The sequence below is a fragment of the Gigantopelta aegis genome, chromosome 9 (genome assembly GCF_016097555.1).
Source record: "Gigantopelta aegis isolate Gae_Host chromosome 9, Gae_host_genome, whole genome shotgun sequence".
Taxonomy (NCBI): domain Eukaryota; kingdom Metazoa; phylum Mollusca; class Gastropoda; order Neomphalida; family Peltospiridae; genus Gigantopelta; species Gigantopelta aegis.
This window is the reverse complement of record NC_054707.1, coordinates 53,209,167-53,235,269: the sequence shown is the minus strand read 5'-3', so window position 1 is coordinate 53,235,269 and position 26,103 is coordinate 53,209,167. Positions and strand designations below refer to the sequence as shown.

General features: G+C 38.2%; 1 protein-coding gene and 2 long non-coding RNA genes across 3 annotated transcripts in view; 2 read left to right on the top strand and 1 right to left on the bottom strand.

Moving 5' to 3' along the window:
* The window catches only part of LOC121380832, a 26,443-nt gene extending 11,112 nt beyond the window's left edge, over positions 1–15,331 (top strand). The window contains exons 2-3 of the long non-coding RNA XR_005959009.1: positions 1,601–1,792; positions 15,204–15,331. This is a non-coding gene — a long non-coding RNA (uncharacterized LOC121380832). The remainder of the gene's footprint in view (positions 1–1,600; positions 1,793–15,203) is intronic.
* On the bottom strand, positions 3,569–26,103 carry LOC121380830 (E3 ubiquitin-protein ligase TRIM33-like). The gene is made up of 9 exons (XM_041509817.1): positions 25,804–26,103; positions 15,202–15,723; positions 11,030–11,165; positions 9,915–10,014; positions 8,091–8,239; positions 7,562–7,685; positions 6,242–6,316; positions 5,202–5,354; positions 3,569–4,217 (listed from the first exon to the last, which is right to left on the bottom strand). Exons 1-9 carry the CDS (start codon positions 25,889–25,891, stop codon positions 3,996–3,998), a joined length of 1,569 nt encoding a protein of 522 aa, XP_041365751.1. The 5' UTR covers positions 25,892–26,103; the 3' UTR covers positions 3,569–3,995.
* LOC121380833 lies at positions 18,910–22,881 on the top strand. The gene is made up of 3 exons (XR_005959010.1): positions 18,910–19,156; positions 19,648–19,676; positions 22,399–22,881. It is a non-coding gene; the product is annotated as an uncharacterized LOC121380833 (long non-coding RNA).

Here is a 26,103-nt window from a genome sequence, read left to right as displayed (position 1 = left end):
CCCCCCCCCTCCCCTAATCCTAACATAAAAACATTGATATAATGTGTACGAAACATTGACCTTCGATGGACCGATGTTTTACCTGAAAAGCAATCCGAACATGGCTTTTACCCCCCCCCCCCCCCCCCCCCTACCGAACATTGTTCGGATTGTGAAGCACATCGATATTTATGGACCGTCCCTTAGGAATATCAGAACTAATGTCAAAAGCAAGAAAACACTACATTAATCAATGGCAGGCAAACTGGGACCTAACAACCAACACATGGCACTATAACATCAAGCCACTAGTCAACTCTATCCGACCTAAACACCCAAACACTTATGTGGATAAACTAATCACTAAACTACGCATAGGTAAATCTTCACAGCTCAACAGCTGCTCTTTCACCAAACTAAATCCTGACTGCGAATGTGGCACCCGGGAGGATATGAAACACTACCTCCTGGATTGCACGCAACACAACAGCCAGAGAAAACTAATGATAGAATCAATAACCGAAGCCAACCAAAATAAAACAATTACTCCTAATTTTTTACTTAACCCTGATAAATTCCTCAAACTCAAAACCTTCAAAGCAGTATACCAATTCGTCCTGTCCACCAAACCAAATTATAAAAGCCACATGCCACCCGCCGTGCCAGCGTTCGATCGGCGCGAACCACCAACTCGACCGATCGCAGGCAGGATGGGAAGCCGTAGCGCAACCCACTGGGCACCTGGCAAGTCATTTAGCCAAAAGCTAAAAAATTTGAAAAAGATCACAACCACCCGCCTGTACGTCTCCTGGAGGGAAGAGCGACCTTCTGCACTCGACCGACATGCACTCCAATCTGGGAAACCAACGGAGGGAAGGTGGCGATCTATAACTAAGATAAATAATTAGTATACTACTTAACTCGTGACACCTGGGACTCCCTGGAAGGAACATCCACCCTACGCACTCGAACAGACTAGGTATTCCAACCCGGGGAGAGAACGGTGAAACAACAAAAGTACAACCATATGCCAAAACAAGTTAGCTGATATAAATGCAGCTATAAATTAACAATTGCTCAAAAACCTCCCGCCTGTACATCTCTTGGATGGAAGAGCGACCTTAAGCACTCGACCAACAAGCACTCCAACCAGAGAGATCAACGGCGGGACGGTAGCGAGTAATTAATACCTACTAGATATGACAATACTTAAATCGTGACACCTGTGACCCCTTGGCGGAACATCCACCCTTCGCACTCGACCAGACCATGTATTCCAATCCGAGGGGAGAACGGTGAAACGACACAAGTAAAAGCATATACTTAAACTAGATAGCTGGCATAAAATAAAACTATTAATCAACAATTATTCAAAACCACCCGCCTGTACAACTCCGGAAGGGAATAGCGACCTTAAGCACACGACCGACAAGCACTCCAACCCCACGGTTCAACGGCGGGACGGTAGCGAATAATTAATAACCATTGTTAACCTTACTGTAAATATTTATTCAGGTTCTGAAACTCGTGTGTTGAAATTGGTGTATACCACTCCCAAATGTTTTGGTGGCCCTTAAAACAAACAAGATAGGATACCACTAATTACCACTTTCTCTTGCAGCATTCTCATTGGTCCAATCCAGCCAATCACGAACAAGGAACCTCACATGTAAATAAACTGAATTGTGTCTTTTGCACTCGCACCATATTCTTTATTACTGATGCATGAAATACTGGCTGACTAAAGTAAGTCAACTAGGGCAACAGAGGAAATAGCAAGCAGGAAAACAAGATAGACCTAAAGACAAACCAAGTAAGCCTAATAAATTATTCTATACTACAAACGATTACCAACATATAGATATTATTCATTTCGCCTCAATCATTTCATTATTCATAAAATAATCTATTCAGGGGGCGGGAATCAAACTCTTACACTAGGGTTGTGTGTGTCGCTCAAAGGTATTGCCTGTGGCATCACGGCTAGGTTTTTATTCATTGGTAATAAAGTTAAGTATGTCAAGCACTAGGCTTTTTAACCAATATCTACACTATAAGGGCTCGCCCTTCAAACTAGATATCTAGATTAGTCTAACTCCCCCTCCGCCATTGTGTTCAATGCTACACAAGGACGGAGGGGGATGGGTGGTCATGATGACCGTTGAATTCATTAGAATAGGGACGTAAGACAATAAGTACAACCTTAACACCAAACTAGAATTCACACACAAACTACACGCTCACCGCAACAGTACACAGGATGCATTGACTAATGATAACAATGCATCCGCCCCCCATTTAATGGCCCAGCACGTGCTCTAATAAGGAACCGGACAAAAGAATACCGGTTCCGAGTACACAATTGCAATGCACCCGGGGGAAGCTGGACAAAAGAATATCAGCCTCCCCCACCCAATCCCCAAATACTTGCTGCTGGAGTAAACTTGTACTTGGTGTCACTAAGGAGGAAACGGAGGACTACACCAACATCAGCACGTCGACCACCCCGGAACAAAATGCCTTGCCTACCAGTGTCTACACAATTGCACGAGTCTCCCCTGGGTTGTCATGCCACGACCAGAAGAGGTCAGGTCCTTATAAGGACCCAACGGGCAACCTAGGGAGACAACCAGCATCATGAAGGTCTATAATTAACGAGCTACTCTCGATTCAAAAACCTATACTAGCTCGACCATTTACCTTTCGACAAATCGTTCAAAATTGTGCCAAATTTTCCTCATCAAAATTGCGCACCACTTTCTCTTTGGCATTAACGGCTCCATTCAAATTCCATAGCACCACCACCACCCCCACCCGCCTGCTACCGATTCAATCGGGCTGCTGGTGCTCCCTTGCACCTGTCAGTGCAGGCGGTCCCTCCTCCCCCCCCCCCCCCCACCTTTCCTGTCATGGACGGAGGAGCCGGCCTTGGCCGGCTCTTGTGCCCACGACAGGCGTGCGCTACAACAGCTTGCTCTGAATGTGCACTAAAACCCTATGACATGACATGACATGACAATATTGTTGTTATAGTACATCAATAACATCACCAAGAATTAAAAATGTATTACAAAATTTACCAAAAAACCACCCCTAATTCGAAATATACATGAAGGATCACATTCAGCTTTAGTGAATGAATAAATGAGCAAATGAATGAATAAATGAACATCAAGTTTTTTCAACGACATCCAATCTGAATGCAGTAAATGGTGCCACAAACAGTACTTAATTGTAAGGAGGTGTTTTGCAGATGACCATATATTGCACATTGATGCACAGATTTAATCTCAAAATGTGTACAGTACGGCTGATATTTTTACATCTTCACATCGGTCTACTGCACAGAGATTCTGTTTGAGGTAATAAAGATAGCCGATGGCCATGAGTTTGGTTTTCAGTCAATAAAATAGCCAGGTGAAGTAAATGCAACATTGAGTGGTTAATCTCATCCAGATGAATCGGACTATTGTGCAATTATGCCATTTTGGGATTTTTATACAGCTTTGTAAACTTAGCTGTCTTTTCAATTAATTCTCTGCAAAATACTTTGAATAATACAACTACAAAATAGGTACAATTCAGTAAAGAATGTCTAACATTTTAATGACACAAAACACTGTAACACTGAAATAAGTAGAACATAAAGGCTGTCAATTTTCATAATGTTATTGTTATATGGACAGACATCAGGGATCAATTTCACAAAACGTCATAAGCCTAGTTTTGCACATAAACATAAATATAGTAAGTAGAACAGTACAAATAAAAATAAAAATTTGAGATAAATGTAAAAAAACAAAAACAAATATATGTCCTTACTGTACTTAAGTCTTTCGTAAAGACATACCACAGGTGTTCAATGCCAACTGTAATCGTAAACATACGATGTTTTGTGAAACAGACACCAGCTCTTTAACAATATACTCCAGTCTTGGATCAGTTCATTTCATAAATATTTATATAAACAGGAATGCACTAGCAGTATCAATGAAAATGCTGGAGGAGAAGAATGTCTAGTGCTCTATATAATGATAGGAGATGTGTAGAGGTGGGGTGGTTGATTTAGACTTCTTTGCCTCGGGTTCAGAATCTGCCACGTCCACTTCCACCGTCAGTCTCTCCACCATCTTGCGGTAGGACTTGGAAAACTCCACGTACTGTGGCAAATGTTTCTCTACCAGTCCCTCGAAGTATTTCTTCACTATGAGTCCAGCCTTACCAACTTCTGATGAATCCTGCAGGAGAAAAATAATAATTCAGATTTAAGATTTGTTTTTCTTAATATTATGGGGCTGTTCACATTGAACAACATTTTTACAACTATAGTGGCATAATGCCAATGTATAATTTTAACACAAATTTTAAAATAAAACTTCCATACAAAAATCAACATTTTTATACAAGAGGGTAATGTATTAAAAAATACATACATACCCCACACCCACAAATAAACGATGTATGGTGTGTATACTTGGAAAAATATTGATAATTGCATATGGCCTTAATGTATTAAGATAATATTTATTTATTTTTAAGGTGCACTTTTTTTTGCCATTAACTGATAAGAGTAGCCTATATAACACTAGGTGTCACAATTACCATATTGTAAAATATCATACAGCAGCTTTCCACATACACAGTAACACACACCATAGTGTTTAATAAATACCTAAAGTAAAACGCAGTAGAGATGTGTTCAGTGCTCACAGTCCCAAACTGGGGTGGATTAACAACATCCCAGCATGAAAAGGTACACCGTGTATTGGGTATCAGTAACAGAGGGTTTCTAGATGCCTATTAATCTTTGTACCACCTAGTGATGTTCTAATGAATACTTTATCATTGTTCAGACACTCATTTGACCAATTCATCGAGTTTGAGTTTCATGATAAAAGTACAATACAGAGTTACTTCCCTTCTAGGTCCATGGCACAATTGTACTCTGTCTACACTTTTTCAAATAATGTCAATGATAAAAGTTATTCAATACACAAACACATATTAGTATTTTCTTGAACAAATGAAATGGTTAAAAGTTGAACATATAAACCAGCTTCATGTGCATGTATTGGACGTGGGAATCTTGTATTTTCAGCAATGGTGTACAAACTGATAATTGATATCAAAACTCAATCCAATTCTGATTTTCATCCCCGGGTGCATGTAACTGTAGTACCACTGTAACCATGTATATAAAGAGACCTGATCAATGCACTCACAGTATTGTATGTGCTACAGTTGATGAACACAAGCTTGACGTCGGCGATGAAGTCCTCTACACAGTTGTAGTGGTTGAAATGTTGACGTGACAACTTGCACTTGACTTTCGTGAAATCCATTGGATTCTTGATTATCTTGTAATAGTTCGGTGCCTAAAACAAATATGACATTTAAAGTAAACAGTTCAAAATTCAGGGCTTTAAATGGTCTATGGCCAAGTCGTCAAATGCGACCAGTGTCCCATTTGGGCGACATACATATTTAAAAAATAATGGCATTAGTGGCCCAAATAATATTATGTGTGCGATCTTCTTTAGAGCTATAACATATGAGCCATTATTAATATTTGTATTCCACATTAAAATCTTAGTCGTAGTTCTTGCCAACATCAATTATTATTTTTTGGCCCACCATATTTGTTGGTGATTTTCGAAGCTAAAGTCTGTTATGTTTAAACAGTGAAATACTATCTAAAATAACTAGAGTTTGTCTCACTAACCACTACTTCTTAGACAAACGTGCGTTTTTAGAAACTAGGGTATGTCCCTTTAAGATAGGTTCAAATTGAAGATATCATTCGTAATTATATCCAATTCAGACACACAAAATAAAAAACATAAAAACTGTCCCAAAACTCTGCAAGTTGATCCTATACGGGTGACATGGTTACAATCTAGTATGTGGAATCTGTGTCATTGTATTTGTTTTTTCACGATTGGCATCTCATAAAAAGTGGAGGAAATATAACAGAAATTAAAGGTAGGAGAGTAATTTATCTTAATTGTTAACATGTGGTTCGCATTGTAGTCAGTGCCATGCCGCTCAGAGATCAATGAAGCCTAGCCCATGATTTTTACTACAATTTCCAGGACTTATAACTCTTAATATGATGTTATTTTTATTTTGGATGGGTGGAAATGTTATCCTTATTTCAAATGTTTTGTCTAGAATTTATTACAGGATAGCTCTTCTGTTACTTCCAAATGGACAGGCCTGGTTCATGTAAATAAAAACTCAAGAAAATAAAAACACATTTTACCTGTTTACTGACTGGCTCGTGAAAAGCAACACTGTTTGGATGACAGAATAACTCTAACAGAAGTCGCTCGCATATCTGTAACAAACAAAACACTAGAAATATTAACATTGTTTATTAGAGAAATAACCACATGAATAAACTTTTAAGGACAGTAGTGTTGCAACACTGCTTGCCAGTATCCTAATGTAAGGACTTGAGAGGACAGACAGAACCGAGTTTGCTCATTTATATTGTACATTATTATGGTGATTATGGTCATGGCTGTCACCATATATTTCTCTACCAAGACTGTACATTTGAACAATTTGCTAACCAAGATCATAAACATCAGATCCCTAGCATTTCTGCACCCTTTTGACACTTGATTTTAGATCTCATCATTATAATCCTAAACCCCGACAGAAACACTGACACACACATACACACACACAAACACACACACACACACATATATATATACACACACACACACACACATATATACACACACAAACACACATATATATATATATGTATATATATATATATACACACACATACACATATATATATATATATATACACACACACAGATACACACACACACACACACACACACAGACATATATATATATGAAAATGTAAGATATTATATGATAAATATATATATATATATATATATATATATATACAGTGCAATCAAAGTATGTGATATTTTTCAGATCACATACTTTCAGAATTTGATAACTTTGCAAATTAGATGTAAATTAGTCGAGGTCTCGGCACTAGGTTTTTTGACATTTAAGCAAACGTACTTGGGTGACACTCCATGATTGACGTATGCATTCATAGTTGTCAAATAAAAACATTTCAATGGCAATTTGACACTGAAAGCTGTCCAGCGTTCAGAAAACAAAAAACGTTAGGCATAACTTTATTTTGATGTAAGGACATCCAAAATGATGTCATTCGAGTTTGACATCATTTCCATTCAAAAACACACCGCACCACATATTCTTACGTCATTTGAATATCTAGTAATGGCGGACTGGAATTAAAGTTGCGTGTACAGTTTACAAAAACACGTTGTATTAAGCTTGAGATTATATGATAAAGAGATTATTACCCTCGTGTATTTCGGTATCGTCAATATGATATATTAGGAATAAAAATAATGTATTATGCTCGCCAGAGACTCGCATAATATAATTTTTATTCCTAATATATGATATATATATATACACACACACATACACACACACAAACAATATTCTAAATGTACAATTTATTCCACATTAACCAACTAATTCGTCAAATAATTTCAAAACTCTAAATACATACCTTCATTTCTTTGTCTGTTAAGCCACTAGGCGCCTTGCATTTTGTGCCATTCAGAGTGTCCATAGGAACTGGGCCGAGTTGATTGTTATCTTCTGTTGAGCAAAGGGTACACACAAACACACCACTGAAACAAACATAAATATTATCTTGATGAGAAATTAGAATTTATGCTCAGGGTATACACAAAAACTTCACTGAAAACACAGAGCTGTACCAAACAAACGGCAGGAGATGCAGTTGCACCATCATTAACCCCCTCCAAAATTTAAAAAGAGACACCAGGGTCAATGAACAGATATGCTTATAAAACAAATCTCCACGGCATTACTGATTGCCACAGGCAACTGCAGGAGTTACTTAACATTTATTTTTTTACTGCCCACCCCCACCCCTAATCATTTTAGGCTACATACGCCCCTAAAATGACACAGCATCTTAAGTACAGAAAACCAAATAGAAATATTAATTCACAAAACAAAAGTTACTTTTAATGTAAGCTGAGTGGCGTTAACATAAGTGATGTTCTTACTTGGGTATTGCCGGTAGTTGTGGGATGTGACACTGAAGGTGGAAGACACATGGACACCTCTCACAGCACAGCACCTCCCCACCGTTGTGACAACACGCGCATTCATCGTCGTTCGGATCATCCACATCCCCGGCCATGGATGTACTGTCCTGTGTAAAGTGGACATTAAAAACACTTGGATGGAAAGAAAGAAAGAAATGTTTTATTTAACGACGCACTCAACACATTTTATTTACGGTTATATGGCACCAGACACATGGTTAAGGACCACACAGATTTTGAGAGGAAACCCGCTGTCGCCACTTCATGGGCTACTCTTTCCGATTAGCAGCAAAGGATCTTTTATTTGCACTTCCCACAGGCAGGATAGCACAAACCATGGCCTTTGTTGAACCAGTTATGGATCACTGGTCGGTGCAAGTGGTTTACATCTACCCACTGAGCCTTGCGGAGCACTCACTCAGGGTTTGGAGTCAGTATCTGGATTTAAAACCCCATGCCTCGACTGGGATCCGAACCCAGTACCTACCAGCCTGTAAACCGATGGCCTAACCACGACAACACCAAGGCCGGTAGTTAACACTAGGAGTCCTGCTATTGGAGATAAATGTGACAGGATTTCTTGTTATAAAATGTTTCATCTGGCCAGCAAATTCCTGTAATTTAATTTTGAACTAGTGTCAGTGTGGCAGCTGTAATTGTTATTATCAACGATTAGTCCAGCGATCATGGAGCAGACGGATCCCTTCTGTGTAGAAGGCGCCATTTTAGGCCCTCAGAAAGTGGTCCACAGCATTCATAACATCATCATCTGTGGCAAAATGATGACCACCGAGCTCCTTTTTCATTTTCGGGAAGAGGTAGTAGTCAGAGGGAGCCAAATCAGGAGAATAGGGTGGGTGTTTGACAAGTTTGAATCCACATTTCTGGATAGCAGCCATGACCACTGTGGACCCAACGTGTTGACACCTTGGACATTTGAAGTTCATTGTTGATGACTGCATGGATGTGTTCCTGGGAGATACCCAACTCAGTGGCAAAGTAACACTCCGTTACTCGTCTGTCTGCCATGATGATGTCATGAATCTTGGCAATGGTCTCCTGTGTGGTGACGGTGACTGGCATTCCCGGACGGGGGTTGTGTTCCAGACTCTCCTTGCCATGTTTGAATTTAGCAGACCACTTCTTCACCATGCTGTATGAAGGGACATCCTCCCCTAGTGTGACCACCATGTCTTCATGAATCTCCTTGGGTGTTAAGCCCTTGAGACTGAGGTAGCAGATGACCGCACGGTGGCTGATGTTGTCCATATTGTCAGAAACCACCGATGCTCAATGTTTAATTATATGTAACAGAAAAACAACTCAAGTTAGTAACTTCAAACATTCTCTGTGTAATCATTCAATAAGTTGAACTGCACACATATTCAGTGAAACATGTGCAGCTCTGAACTTATCAATCACCCCTCGTATATTAATAGTACTGCAATAATACTTAGTTTGAGTGGAGCTCACAGGTGAATTTACAAAGAAATAGACCCATTGCTGAAATAATAATATATGTGAGTTTGAAGGCACTTAATACCCACAAAATGCCATTTTGTTTTCAGATTAAGGTAACAAGCAAACATTCTAAGCAAGAAATTATAAGTTGCATACAATGCTGCAAAATGACAGTAAAGCTTTCAAGAAAGTATTCAATTCCAAACCAGGACACTACCACATTTGTCTCCGAGGATCAACTTTATTTTTTTTAAATAAATAAATAAAAATAGTGTTCATTTCTCATTGTAGCCCTAATTCCATGTAAGGGGGGATAATCACCTGATTACAGCTTGGTTCTCCTTTAATGCGAGCTGAAGTGATCACACAATCATCACTGCGAGTGTTTTCTTGTTTCACTTGTGTGGTTGAAGATAAATCACTGTAAACACAGACAAAAAATATGATTAGACCATCAACCAACATATTTTAATTTAAAACCCTGAAGATTAATTTATTGAGGCCTCATTTTCGTTCCCCGTCACTTGTTAAAATATGGTTTAAGGTAACCTTTTCTTGTTTGTGCATTACATTTACTCCATTGAAAGAGTTTCTAGGACCAGCATGTAATAAAAAGGCTGGGTCACAAATACAATCGCATAGTTCCAGTCAACAATGTTTGGCAGGGGTACAGATTTTTCATGAGAACTAAGGTAGATGACAGACATTTTCCACACCATTGTTTTGGTAATTGTTTTTATGCCATATTTAATAAATGGAAGTTGTTTCCTTTCACCATTCTAAACTGGTTACACAACTGAATTTGGGGAATTTTTCTTTTTAAGGTCGACGACAGTCACTTTTCGGGCCCTTGTTTTGGCTCCGTACACAATAAATAAAACCCTATCCAACAGTAATTTTTGATATGATATATTTGACAAAAGGTACTTTTTACTTCTTTCATCTTTTAAAAGTTCAAATCACTTTGCATCTCCTTACAATAACCATAACTGGGTACATGACGTTTCAATTTTAAGAATGCTGGAAAAATTCCAATGCAAAATTGCTATTGAATTTTTTTTTTTTGAACATTACTAATGCACCTGAATGTGTTTGAAGAAAAATTATTAAAAAATTGTATCTTTTTACAAAATATGGATTTCAAGTGAAATTATGGTAAAATATGCTATATTATTGTGTACGAAGCCAAAACAAGGGTGTGAAGAGTGACTGTTGTCGACCTTAGGATTCTGCCAGAATCATAAATATGATTTAATATACCGGTAGATATTTCTGGATTCTGTCTCATAATCTTACACTTCCGACCCAAAATCTGTCATTCGTGGAAGTATAGAATCCTGCTAAATTCACAGCCCGACATAGATATGGAATTGCCATATTTGGATTTTCTGTGCCCTGAAAAATAAATTATCTTCACCCAGAAGATTGTGTCTTACCCATCAGACTTGCTAGAAGAGGGTCTCTCCGGGTCACTTCCTTGATGAGAGTCGGAGTCTGCAGATCCTGGACGATTGTTGACATAGTTTAGTGACAACTTGTTGTGAGGCGGACTTCGAATCAATGGAGGGGGACCTATAAAAACACAAAAACAAAATTGCAGGGTTTAGTTGTTTACAAAATCAAAAACACTCGACACTTCCACACATGTATGTTCAATTCACATAAAAGAGCCTTTGGTGTTGCTAAAACAAACTGAATTTAGATAAATAGCAAAAGTTCAGTTGCCAAACAATACTTTTGTTCAACTTTAAACTGTACATGTTTTAATATTGGTGCTCATGGATGAGAATGGAAAATACAAACAAACGAAAAAAACAGCAAAAAATGTATATAGGATGTCAAATGTCTCTGCTGCTAGCAGTACAATTTCATACACGACCCCAATCTAGGGAATATGTTTTCATTTTATCTTTTTTTTTCAAGTGTATTCTTTTAAATATTATAATTTTGTAAAATTTCACAGGCCTTCTTTCCAGGTATTTGAAAGTTATTAATTTACTCATTAAAGAACAAGTAAATATGTTTCAAACTGCAACTTCATAAACTTTCACACAGATTATTGAGTGATGTCAACTCATTACAATTAGCATCACGTTTTTTGTAAAGTAAAATTGAGATTGTCACCAACTGTTTCTTTTTACTGATGAGTTACTTTAAACTTTTTAATACTTGTTCAATATTGTTCTGATCAAAATTTGCTTCATAAATCTAATTCTTTTTCAACCAGATTCATTTATGGCAGTTTGTTATGCCATGAGTTACTTCCCCCTCCTTTGTAAATATTTTAACTTGCCACTATTATAGTTTTAGTTTGGATTTAACAGTGACATCTCGAAATCTCACATTGGGTGAGAGAACCAGGATATGAAACTTTCACTTTTAGTTGGTTTGATCACTATTTCCTACTTCAATAAACACATTCTCAGGGCCGTACCCTGACCAAAATCCATGGGGGGGGCACTAAATTTTATAAATAATTTTTAACATACTATAAAGATTAAATCTTGACCTTTTCAGGGCCGTACCCTGATCAAAATCCTAGTTGGGGGGGGGGGTCACTACTTTTTATATATAAAACAAATTGTGACTTGTCCAAGAACGCGGAACCTTTTAGAAGTCCGGGGCATGATTTCCTGACATGAATTACAAAATTGACCAATTTCCAACAATAAATTTAAACAACTTCAATGATTATTTGGCAGAGTATTGTAACCCGATTTGTTTAAATTATTATTATTTAAAGGACTCGCAAAGTTAGCCATTTTCAAACGGTGACTTTAGTTATCTTGTAGGATTTTATAATGCAAGAAGGGTTTAGGGTTAGGGTTAGGGTTACCCTAACCCTCGTGCCTCATTTGAAAATTACGAGTGTTCACTGCAAAACGAGATCAGCGCCATTTGCAGTTGTGAAACGAAATTTCAAATATATTATTGTCAATGTATTTCATTGTTATTGGATGTGTATGCATACAGAGGGTTGGGTGGGGTGGGGTGGTGTTGGTGGATCTTGCCCATTGCATATGCCATGCGTACAGGGGGAAGGGGGTACACAATACTGAGTGCGGGATTGTTTTATTTGGTACGTAATACAGATGTATATAGACGAAACCATTTCATCGTTGAACCTCTTTTGATTAATATATAATTGAGAAATATTCCAAAACACAACTTGGTAGGCCCTATGACAGAATGACAGAAACAAAGCTTCGTTACGGCTTCGTACAAAATAAATATTGCATATCTTTTAATTTATTGGATATGTTTCATTTAACAAATAATATAACTTTTTTAATATAGTTTGGTCATTTTGCAATACAACTAAGACCATCTTTCTGTAGAATCTGCTACCAAGAACACGGTCTTTTTTCTCAACATTTATTATTGTGATTTTTGTTAAGTAGAAAAACTAAATTTCGGCCACTTTGCTTTCTAGCGCATTCGTCATCTTTATACAACAACTATTTAAGTCATGTTCTTTTACATTAGTCTACAAAAATTAATAAACTCATCCAAGACATTTCTGCTTTTACCAAGCTGGAAAATCTACAATGTAAAGACTTTTTAAAGTTGACATTATTATTACTTTTTTTTTTTTTTAGTATTACAAATGTATTTTATTTTAACAGTTTATAGTGTTGTGGGGTTTTTTGTGCGTGTTTTTAAATGTTATATTTTCCTAAAATTAATTTTAACATCAAGTTATGATAAGATATGCAATATTTATTGTGTACCAAGCAAATAAGAAAGTTCACAATCATGTGTCGTCGACTTCAATCAAAGCGCTCGTGAACGTTAGGGACCGTCTCAAAATTTCATCACTTCTCTCTAACCGAATAACCCGCGGAAAGGGAGAGAGGGGAGGGGGGGGGGGGGAGGAGGGGTAAAACGCCCATGCAAATAAAAAGTCGAAAAAGGAAGTGTCCAAAAGTTCGTTTTGGTTTTTTTTACTGTTTTTTTTTAATTTATTATTTATTTATAAAGTGAAATTCTAAACCTGTTTTTCTATCTTTTAATATATTTTACTAATGCAAAATACAAGTAAAACTGCTGTTTTAATAAACTCGTGTGCGTTTTCAATCAACGAATAACGTCCACTGTCAACATACATCGCTCACATTTTGACGCCATTTTCCTATATATTAGTTCTGGAAGCGGTCAGCCAAACGGCAGGTTAACAGAGAAATGGCGTCAAAATCTGAGCCTTGCGTGTGGACAGAGGACGATATTTGTTGATAGAAAAAAAACTGCACGAATCTTTTTAAACTGCAGTCTTGCTTATATTTTGTTTTAGTAAAACATGTTAAAATATAGAAAAACAGACAAAGCACCTTTAACAAACATTTTCACGAACTACACGTAAACTAGTCTCGGCAATTATACGTAAATGTCCTGTTTCCGATTTGTTTCAAGATTTGCCGAGTCTGTCATTTAAGATACACCTTGTCAGTTTCGTCCTACAAGTGTTGTGGCACAAAACATTTCAACACCTGCTTTTTCCCTGACTAAATTAGTTTGGATGGGGCAGGGGGTGTTGAAAAGTATTAGAGGGTTATTCCTTTAAGGAGAAGTGATGACATTTTTAGACAGTCCCTTAGCGTTCGTGAACACGTGTCGGTGAACGCAGCTTTGACAACGCATGCCTTGCTGCAACTTATGTGCACGCATTTTGTTTCTGGAAACGATTCTGTAGGAATACAGCTATATTAACTCACCTCATTACAACAACAAAAAAACCCCCAAAAAAACCCAACACTTTTATATTATTTTATATAGTAGGGACAGTAGTAGTAGGGTCTATTAAGATGATTAGGCAATATACAATCAGCATTAATTTTATTATTCAATTGAACACATCGTGTCCGTGACATCGATTGTGTCAACATTAATGCAAATGGTAATTTTTCAAGACTTGACAGCAACTTACCTTGTTGATTTGTGGGAAAAAACAGACGATACACTTTGCTGTGTTTATCTCATTGCCTTCTTAGCGCTAGGCGCATCAGAAATTGGAGAATTGGACATTGCCATTTTAGATTTTGTATTCTCGAAATATCAAACTATTAGGGTTTCCGTTATGCATTTCCTGTTCTATTTTTAGCGCGTTGGTCTCGATATACAGTATTATTATTTAATATGGACGGTCAGAGACCTGTAGCCGTATAACATATTATAACCTCTAGAATATTACCTGAGCGTATGACATACAAAATACAGGGAATTAAACACTATACAAATTAAACCCTGACATTTCTATGCTATTACTGGAGATATATAAAAAAAAAAAAAAAGGACAAGATTCTCAGGGGGGGCAGCTGCCCCCCCCCCCCTGCCCCCCCGGAGGGTACGGCCCTGATTCTGGATGAATAGTAAATAAATATCACAGAAATACTAAATATGTTTACAATTTTGTACCGATGACCAATGTTAGAATTCAAGATATGCCTGATTCACCACCTCCATACAAATTTTTCATCACTTTGAGATGTTTCATGAGACTAACCCCCTGGGATAAAAAAAAAACTGCACTGAATTCAATGGAGAATTCTCATCCCTGAGTGCTAAGGAATTAATATGCAAATTAAATTATTAAATTATTTTTTTTACGCACAGGTGCGCACATTCTGATTGATCGATTTGATGAGCGCGTCTGCCTGGGTCTGGACCTGCTTGACAAGCCACTGCTCGATCCTGCCGTGCACCTGACTCAGCTTCTTGCTGAGCTCCAACATCATGGCCAGGTTCGTCTCCAGCTGCTGCTTGTAGCTGACGGTGGCCTCGTTGAGGAACTGGTACTTGTGGTCCTTGTGCTCCACCAGCTGGCAGTCGCGGCACATCAGCTTCTGACAGTCCTCGCAGAAGAACTTGAGCTTCTCGTGCCGGTGCTGCTTACAGAAGAGGTTCTGGTCGGCCACACTGTTGTCCATCTTGGGAACACTGTCGTGCACCAGGATCTCGTGGTCCTTGGTGATGCGCACCCGCTTGTGCGCCGACACACACTGGTTGCACAGCCATTCCTTGCAGTCGGCGCAGAAGGACTCGGCCTCTAGGTTCTCTTCGCACACGCATATGTGTTTAGACACTTCCGCGGTCTTGGTCGTGTTCTGCGCTCGAGTATAGGGAGTTCTACGATCTGCAAAATAAATATATTTAAAAATTATTATACAAGCAATAATAATGTGCAGTCACACTTGAATATGTAGTAGTAAGTAGGCATTAGAAACACTCAAACATGCCCTCCAATGTAATAATATGAAGATAATAAATTAATTAAAACAGATTAAGATGCTGTTCTCCGTAAATTAAGTGATAACATTTTCATTTCTTGTAGATAATGATAATGTTTTGTCATGCAAATTAATACTTTTCTTAAAGTGTTTTATAATATGCACTTGTAATGGAAAAAAGTGTAGCAATGTAGATTATTTATGATGATAATATTCACTTTTTAAAATGTCACATTCAATGTGATCACTTGGTTAACATGAGGTTGTCATCTGTTTTCGAAGTGACTATACACTTGTATTACTGATGATGTAAAGCTTTTTAATTTTGTTTCCATTAATTAGCAGTACTAACAATAATAAAAAGTAACAACAAACAGTTTAAAGACTATAAAAGTGGCAGCAGGCTCGTGTATTCAGCAGCCACTTGCCTTAAGTGGTTGATTTTTATTACTTTTTTGTGTTTTACTGTATTCATATTAATACTTGAAATGGGCAACAATCCAAAGTTTTCTATTCACTAGCCAATTAGCAAGTAAATATATAAAGAGGAAAAAAAGGACTACATGTAACTTTCGTACTCGCCAGATTAGCAGCGTTCAAAATAAGCACTTATCTCGCCTTCATGTAAAATTCTTTAATCTCATTGGTTGTTTGCCGTTGGACAAATCCCTTATACACCTGTGGGCGGAGCCAAATTCTCTTATACCCCGTCTGTAATTTCCAACAGTTTCCAGCCACCCCAGTTAATGCTAAAGCAATAATTAGATTATAAATAACATTGATAATCAATCAAGTATACATAATTAATTTGATTTTTACTATAAAATACACTATTTCAATACTTTTAAAAGCTGCAATGTTGAACTGGGCCACCTAATTACGGTCGTGGTGTTATTGTATTAATGCGCGATTAGCAACCGTTGTTTTTTTGTTTTTTATTTTTAATATTTTTAATTTTTCACTACATACATTTCTGATAAAAAAAAAAGGTTGTTTTTTTTGTTCTGTTTTTATTAATATCTGTTTCACAAACAAACTGTATTACAAACATTTGAAGTTAAAAACTCGTTTATCGATGGAACTATTTTTCGTCACTGGCAAGTGGTTTCGTTCGCGTCCGCGTGGTACGGTTCCGTTAATAAATTGTTAACAATTATTGTCTGGCGTCCGGACCACTCCTGCCGGCTATCCAGGGCTAAAGATGCAATCTCACCCATTACAGTTTTAAAATAACATGCTAACAATAAAAAAAAAGCTTTAGATTTAACAGCATGTGTGTGTGCGAGTGTGCGCGTGCAGTCTCTTATCTATTTACACGGTTACCTCTGACACTTGCCAAATTCGTCAATTTTATTTTAATTTGGCAAACAAATTTCATGTATTGAGATTTTGTTACAAAAGAACTTTGTATAGCTATAAAATTCTGAAATTTAATATTAAATAATTTAGCAAAATGTTCGGCCGCCCCATAACTAAGGTGTGTGGAAATAATGTAATATATTATTTCACAAAAAAAAAAAAAAAAAAATCTTTCAAAACATTTATTCTAAATCCTGTGGCATATTCTAATAAATAGTATACATCTGTAATGTGTGATTTTAATATGTATGTTACGAGCTGAACAATTAATATAACATTCACTTGCAACATATACTCTTCAAAAGAAGAAACGCAAAACCACATTGTCGTAACATTTGGAGAATTGATTTAATTATTGAATGGTGAGTCCGATAATTACCAAATGTTGCAGGATTGTTCACAATTCACTCTAGTCCATTGTGAGTAAGTGATAGGACACACCACCAAGGTCAAGGTCATCTGGAGTCAATACCGGGTGTGGCCTCCCGAGTGTGTTGACAACTGCCTGGCACCGCCTGCCCATTGAAGCAACCAGAGTACGGATGACGTCCCGGGGGATGGTGGCCCACTCGGCCTGCAAGGCTGCTGCCAGCTCGGGCAGGGTCTGGGGCTGTGGTTGGTGCTGTCGGAGGCGTCGGTCCAACTCGTCCCATAGATGCTCAATTGGGTTCAAATCCGGTGATATCGATGGCCAAGGAAGGACATTAATGTTGTTGTTCTGTAGGAAAGCCTTTGTGAGACGTGCTGTGTGAGGCCTGGCGTTGTCATGTTGGAACACTGCTTTGGCGTTGGCCATAACTGGAACGATGTGTGGCCGGAGGATCTGGTCAATGTAGCCCTGTGCATTCAGGTTGCCCTGCACGTGGACCAGGTCAGTTCTGCCATTGTGAGATGGCTGCCCACACCATGACACTACCCCCGCCGAATCTGTCCACTTCCTGCACGCAGTTTGCCGCATAACGTTCACCACGACGCCTATACACGCGACATCTTCCATCATGACGTCGGAGCAGAAATCGGGACTCGTCACTGAACCACACCTGTCTCCATCGCAGTTGAGGCCATTGTCGATGAATCTGGCACCACTGCAGTCGGAGTCGACGATGTTGTGGTGTTAAGATGACACCTCGAACTGGACGTCTGGCACGAATTCCTACCTCACGTAGGCGGTTCCGTACGGTCTGGTCGGATATCCTGCGCAAACCTGGTATTGCTGCGGCTGTGGAGGTGGCAGTAGTCAATCGTTCCCGAAGGTGGCGTACCCGGATGTAGCGGTCCTGCCCGGGGGTAGTGACCCGTGGTCGACCGGATCTAGGGAGGTCACGTGTTGATCCATGTTGCTGGTAACGGTCCCACAGTCTGGAGATGGTGCTTGGGGACACATGGAATGCCCTGGCAACGGCCGTTCTGGATTCGCCTGCGTCTAGTCGGCCGATGGCATTGTTTCTCTGCGGTTCACTGAGACGTGGCATGTCCTGGATTGTCAACTGTCGGCCAGATACAGAGGCCAGGCAAGCGAACACCCTGCACTTTTATACTGTCGGTGTTCATGTTGCACGTGCAGACAACGCACGTGCAGTGGTGACATAGTTTGCACTTGGCTGCGTTTTTGCGAATATTCACATTTTGGAACTTTATTGTACAGTAGCTGCGTTTTATCGAATGTAACCGTGGGAATGTGTTTGGGACATGCAATGACCTTATATTCACAAAGCATGAACCGGTAGGAAAAATAAAATCGGAGTTATAACCCATTTGTACCCTTTTGCGTTTCTTTTTTTGAAGAGTATATTTGATATTTAATGCTGCTGTATTTATATATTACACATAGGTTGCCTATTTGAATTCTTTGGACGTACAACAACAAAGGATGTAATTGAAAGAATGATGGAGTGCATATTCACCCAGCCTTTCGCCTGTCAGTGCAACTGGGTTGGCAGGAGGAAGAAAAAGGGCATCACGAAATTAATTCTCAGAAAGGTGATAAATGGTATTATTACCCCTAATATTATGGTTCAAAATATCTTGGTACGTATCAAAGTGTTACGTCCCAATTGACGTCACAAATGATCACCCTCTGCATTCTTATACAGTGATTTCTCAATTTAAAACATAATTATTTGGGTAATAAATAGGATATTAGACTTGAAATAATTCTTATTTGTCACTCACTGAGGCAAATAAAAATCATGTCATTTGTGACATAAACTTGATAAGAAATGTACACTCATTTGAGATCCTATAATAAACTGTACACAGACATGAAATATCTATTGTTTGTTAGAAATTTGTTAGTATATATTAAGTTTACAATCATTAATTTTGCTAATAATTTAAGTTTAAAGCCATTAATTCAATAATGTTCAACTTCTAATTTCTTCAAGCTATAACTGGGCTAACGTGTGACACAAGTCTACATCTAATAAGTTGAAAATATGTATTTAATATTTGCCATTTCTTATTTTCTGAAGATGCTGCCAAAAAGAGCAACATAAAAGAGGTAGGAGCAGAACTGCATCTTAGAAATTGGTTAACATATGCATCGGACCGAAATGGGGGCCACAAAAGGAACTTAGGAAGCATTAGAAGAAGTTTGCTGGCGTGGCGGTCTATTTTTAGATTAAAAAATCATTTATGACGCGCACCCGTCTAAATATAGACTAGTTATCTGACTGTCTGTGACCGAGCCGGACTAGACCATTACAGAGAAGGGGTGTAAATCATACAAAATTTACCTGTGCACTACAGGACAATACTGCTGCAGGTTGGCACTCGGAGTTAATTTTTTGTGTAACAGGGGCATTTTAATCTGTAAATAATGTTTTATTTTGTTTATTTCAGTTTACAATTAGTTTGTTCTTTCTTTCAGACTGGCATGCAAACTGAAATAATTATAGTTCACCTGATTCTTGCACACACTTCACCATCATTCGCGTCACGGCAATCGGCACCTACGTTTTCAGCAATAACTACTTCTAAAAAAAAAAATTCGCTCCGATTTTTTTAATTTGTGAAATAATTTAATTTAAATTAAAAGAAACAATAGTTCTTTTTTTTTAATTTCCAAAACTTTTTTCCTTTTTTGACTATATGTCGACCCAAACTAAAATAATCAAGAAAAAAAACCCGGATTTGTTTTAACGAAATTTATAGTATAATAGTATATCTTTACTCCTTTACAATAAATAAAGAATTCATACAAAATAGCAGATATCGCGTTTTCGTCAAAATCTTCAAAACACAACCACCTTAAATTGTAAGATATGTCTACAACATAGTAATTTTAAATGAAGTTTGTGGTTGCTATGGTTATGAAAATGACCGTGAAAAATTGCTCAAAAATCTTAAATTGTCTAAACATTATTTTTTTCTTTCGCTATTTTTTTAATTTTTGAAATAATTTTATTTAAATTCACAGAAAACAAAACAAAAAAATTGTTATTTCCAAAACGTCTATCCAAACTAAAATAATAAATGAAAAAAAACTACTCGGATTGCTAGCTGTTTGTGGTATAGGCCCACGAAATGCACAGAACACACAACTCATCCACACCTTGCATCAGCAGCAATGGTACAGCCCACGCATGCCAGATGTTTACCGGACAAAAGACACACAAAAAACACCTTGTGTCGTTTATAAGACAACAATTACAAATATTATACATTTAGCATAATCAACAATCAACAAAGTCATAACAACCCATAAAATCGAGAAATTTATACATTTGTTTACAAACTTTGACGTTTTCACCAAGTTCGCAACAGCAGACATATGGAGTGCGCATGCACTGAGAGTAAGAAAGTTCGTAAACTTCACTTTTTTCAATTAAAAAATGACGGATTATAATCTGCACCAATCAAAAAAATATTACACTGATAGCTCGGCAAGTATCTCAAGCATTAATTGGCTAGCGAACTGGGATGAAACCGCCTCCTGTCAAAATGCTTGACACGGGGAATCCCTTCGAGTCTCCGAATTTAGCAGGGAATCCTCAAGCTTTTCCATTAGGAATGAAATTTAAACGATTTAAAAACATGAAAATTGACGGTGGAAAAATCAATCAGAAAAATATAACAAAACTATTTTCGGGTAGAAAAATGGTTAACGTTCCATATTCTGAGCGAATTGGCTCGCGATCGCCGTTTTATTAAAATAAAAATGGTGTTGACAGTGAAAAAGCCAGCGTTAAAACGTTAGTTAACCATTGAATTTAATTAGGTCAGCGCTCAGTGAGCAAACTTCTTCTAATGTGAGTTTTTGCCATCATATTTGACTTTTTTCAGTTTATAATTTTATTAGGACTATTCCTTTTAGAAGTCACGGGGTGGGGAGGGGAGGGCCTGGACATTTTTGGACATCCTACCTACACATTTTCAGTATGTTTTTTAGTAATGGTGAACATTGCAGAGTCTGTATAAAGACATCCTCCCCACATTTAGAAAAATCTTCAGGCTTACCCCCACCCATTTTAAAAAGAAATAGCCCTTGTATCTTTTTAAACATATTAAATGTGTAACACTGAATAAGATAAAACAAATCAAGAACTAAGACACAACAAGTAATGTCCATCAACATGGAACAAAATAATAGAAAGTCTATAGTTGTATATCACATCTGTATGTGGCAAGACATGTAATAGCTAGTAGGGTTTCTTTCTGGGGAAGCCCCCCCCCCCCCCCCCCCCCCATACTCCCTTTTGACTAAGGTTGCATTCAATTCCATAACGCCATACCCAAACATTTCTTTCTGGCAGAAACACTGGCTAGGTTATTTAGTTTTAGAATTATGAATAAGTAGTTTCATGGAGCGGGATGTAGTCCAGTGGTAAAGCGCTCGCTTGATTAATGTTAGGTTTGGGATCGATCCCTGTCGGTGAGCCTATTGGGTTATTTCTCGTTCCAGCCAGGGCTTCACGACTGGTATATCAAAGGCTGTGGTATGTGCTATCCTGCCTGTGGGATGGTGCATATAAAAGATCCCATGCTACTAATGGATAAATATAGTGGGTTTCCTCTCTAATGTTTCACATTCATTAGCCGATGATTAATAAATCAATATGCTCTAGTAGTGTCATTAAACAAAACAAACTTTAAGTACTTTCATTTTAACTTTGGGAAATGTTATATTTGCGTATACTGAATACACACGAACAAACTTTTTAATCAGTGGTATATACTTTAATTTTAAATAAGTTTGTGATCTTCTGCATTTGTCATTGCAGCACTTGAGGAGGAGAGGCAACGTGCGAGGTCAGCAGCCATGGAGACGTAGTCGGAATCCGAAAGATGATGAACAAGATTGATATGTAATTCGATAATAAATGTTACAACTGTGCTTTTGTTATTCTTAATTACTCTGGCCCAACGTTGTGCCAACTATATAACGCGTTATGAAAATGTTGGCACAACGTTGGGCCAACTATATAACGCGTTATGAAAATGTTGGCACAACGTTGGTACACCGTTGGCGCAACGTGGAATTACCAACAGTGAGCCAATGCTGGCCCAACGGACAAAATGACCATGTGCCAACGTCGGCAGTCGACGTGGGGCCACCAGTCAGTTTACGTTGGGCCAACCATGGTATGCTATCTGGGATGTTTCGATTCGCCTTAATTTTTATTTTGTTAATAAAGTACATTTATTCATTGATTTGTCCTATATCCATTGATTTTTAGATGTCGCACATTGCGATCTACATTGCGTGTTTATATTTACAGATAAAAATAATAATATAATTTTGTTTATTTCCAATATCATTTACTCAAGCCATATACATGAAATATGTACAGGCCTTAGATAATATACAGACAATGTATTCACATTAATAATTAATTTATGAACAGTCACACTGCATACTACTGATGTGCATACTAATGAGATTCTCAAGACAAACTATTAAACAAATTACATTGCATCTTGATATTGAGAACAGAATGATAGAAATAGTAGAACAGTGTCAACTGACATGTGAAAGAAAAACTGGGGCAGGGGGTGAAATTGCTGCCGAACATTTAACACTTTCAACAATTTCATTTAATACAATATTCATTGTTTTTTGTGTTGACATATTGCTGCTAAAGAGTAATTCAGACTTGCAAGACTTGGGATTCAGTTTGACACCACCCATCAAATGGTAATCTTTAATTGCTCAGTTGACTGTACACGTTTCGAGGATTTGGAGATGGATACCACAGAAAGATACATTTTTGAATAAATATATTTACCGGTACTAGACTACTTGGCGATTAATATGTAAAGACCCGCTCTTTGAGAAAACAAAATGTTAGGAAGTATTCTCATAATAAATATTAAACAAATTGTGCGAACAGCAATCTGTGGTTTAGTTTCATATTACTTTTTTTTTTTTTTACATACATTTTTTTAATTAAATTTTTATTTTGTATAATTGTTCTGTAGGCACGGGTTGTCTTATAATATTTATACTATTTCTTGTCTGCCTATGCCTCTAGAACAGATAAATCTGTGTGAGTACATTCTGTGCCGACAGTAGGATAACTAATGGAGAGGGGGGGGGGGGGGGGGGGGGTGAGATTGGATTGTTGGGGCCAGAAGCTTCAAGTTTCATTCCCAACAGTTTATTTATTTAAACACTGTATTGTACTGGCTTAATTGACAAATATTTTACAGGCTGTCCAGCGATCGTACTTTTTTGTACTTTTTGGTCTTTTTCCAATTTTTTCTACGTACTGTTTCAGTCCTACGTTTTTTTACTTTTGTCCTACATTTTCTGTATTTTCATTCCTAATTGTGTCCAAATTTTTCATAAGGGTATGCTGGACAGCCTGATTTTATAACGAGAGGATGGGGCACCCAAACGTACACAGCCCTAATAAGTTTTGTCAGAACGAAGACGGGCCAATATGTTAGTATACATAACTGGAGGGCCAAAGATGTGGTCCCCACCAACCCACCCTTTCGTGCATAAAATTATGGTACACCGATAGCATTCCGCAACGCCTTGTATTTTAATGTTACTGCTCACGCCCGCCCCCCCCCCCCTTTTTTTTTTTAAATAAAAAAATTAACGTAACCCGATCAAAAATAAAGACGACGGTCGCGGTTTTAAACAAGTCGAGGGTCTCGCCGCGCCTCTTGCTAAGTTGCTTCTCGGCATATCGGGATTTCATTATAAATAGCCGGACAACAACAACAGAAATTAAAATGAATAAGATGAAGAAAAAAGAAACAAGCAAGATATTTAAATTTATCAGTCCTGACAAGAAACGTTAGCATAGGATGTTTTAAATGTTCTTTTGGTTGCATTCGACGTTCATCACGTGACTTCCGTGTTCTTGTGCGTCGATTTACAATCGGAACGCCTCGTACATTTCTAGCGTAGCGGAATGTGATGAGGTGTTCCGATTGCGTCGATTTACTGAAGTAAACATGGTTTCGTCGATTTAAATCACGTTGTCATCGTAAATGTACCATGTAGTGAAATACTTGAATGTCTCCTCTTGTCGGCTTTTTAATTAAACAACGATATTTCTAAATAAATTAAGGCAAAAACTTAATCGGCAGCCATTATTGAAAGTTTGTCTAACCTTGCATCACGTGTGACGGGAGGCGTGGCTAACTCGTCATACGAAGGGGTCAATTTTGACGCATGTTCAATTTAAGCAAAGGACAATCTCAAATCGGGTACTTGGTGATGCCTCGACCAGAAGCGGTGAGGCCCTTTATAAGGGCCCGATCGGCAACCTAGGGAGACACCACAGCATCGTAAAGGTCTAAAATTAACGAGCTACTCTCGATTCACTAATATCAAAACCTATATTAGCTCGGCAATTTACCTTTCGACCGACCGTTCAAAATTGCGCCAAAATTTCCTCAACAAAATTGCGCACCACTTTCTCTTTGGCATTAACGGCTCCATTCAAATTCCATAGCACCACCCCCACCCCCACCCCCACCCGCCTGCTACCGATTCAACCGGGCTACTGGTGCTCCCTTGCACCGACAGGCGTGCGCTACAACAGCTTGCTCTGAATGTGCACGTAAAACCCTATGACATGACAAACCGGGTACAATCTCAAACTTTCACACCAGGTCACGCAATGATTCAACACTTCCAAAAATACCGCACAGGTCTACTAAAGAATAAAACAAACGACCAAGGAAGTTGTGAGTTTGCAACAATACATGATGGGAGTAAGATAGTGTACAGCATGTCAACAATAAAAGAAAGAAAGAAAGAAGTGTTTTATTTAACGACGCACTCAACACATTTTATTTACGGTTATATGGCGTCAGACATATGGTTAAGAACCACACAAATTTTGAGAGGAAACCCGCTGTCGCCACTACATGGGCTACTCTTCCGATTAGCAGCAAGGGATCTTTTATTTGCGCTTCCCACAGGCAGGATAGCACAAACCATGGCCTTTGTTGAACCAGTTATAGATAACTGGTCGGTGCAAGTGGTTTACACCTACCCATTGAGCCTTGCGGAGCACTCACTCAAGGTTTGGGGTCGGTATCTGGATTAAAAATCCCATGCCTCGACTGGGATCCAAACCCAGTACCTACCAGCCTGTAGACCGATGGCCTGCCACGACGCCACCGAGGCCGGTGTCAACAATAACACTACAGTGCAACATTACCTGTAATTGTTCCATTAGAATTTGCAGACGTTTGTTCTTTCTTTTCTTTGCTTTCCACCTTTTCTATCGCCATATCTCCCTCAGACATTTTGAAGTTGGTGGATGAGAAAAAAACACCAAAGCTGCAACGGCGAAAGTTATTGAGTTGGCGGGAAACTGTGATATCTGATTCTCCCCTTGTCCACTGGAGCTGCTGTGTAAATTTATATTTAGCCACGCCTGGATGGGCGTTACCACGTATTATCTTTGCTGGTTGTCTCGTTTGAAAAGGTCACGCTATCGACTGGGTTATGGCCCGGG

Excerpts from the sequence above, each read along its gene's own strand:
- LOC121380830 (XM_041509817.1), bottom strand. The coding sequence starts at position 25,891 with ATGTCTGAGGGAGATATGGCGATAGAAAAGGTGGAAAGCAAAGAAAAG. Across the intron at positions 7,686-8,090 it reads CAACTACCGGCAATACCCAA|TGGTGTGTTTGTGTGTACCC; the intron begins GTAAGAACATCA and ends TGTTTGTTTCAG. Across the intron at positions 6,317-7,561 it reads TAACAGACAAAGAAATGAAG|ATATGCGAGCGACTTCTGTT; the intron begins GTATGTATTTAG and ends TGTTTGTTACAG.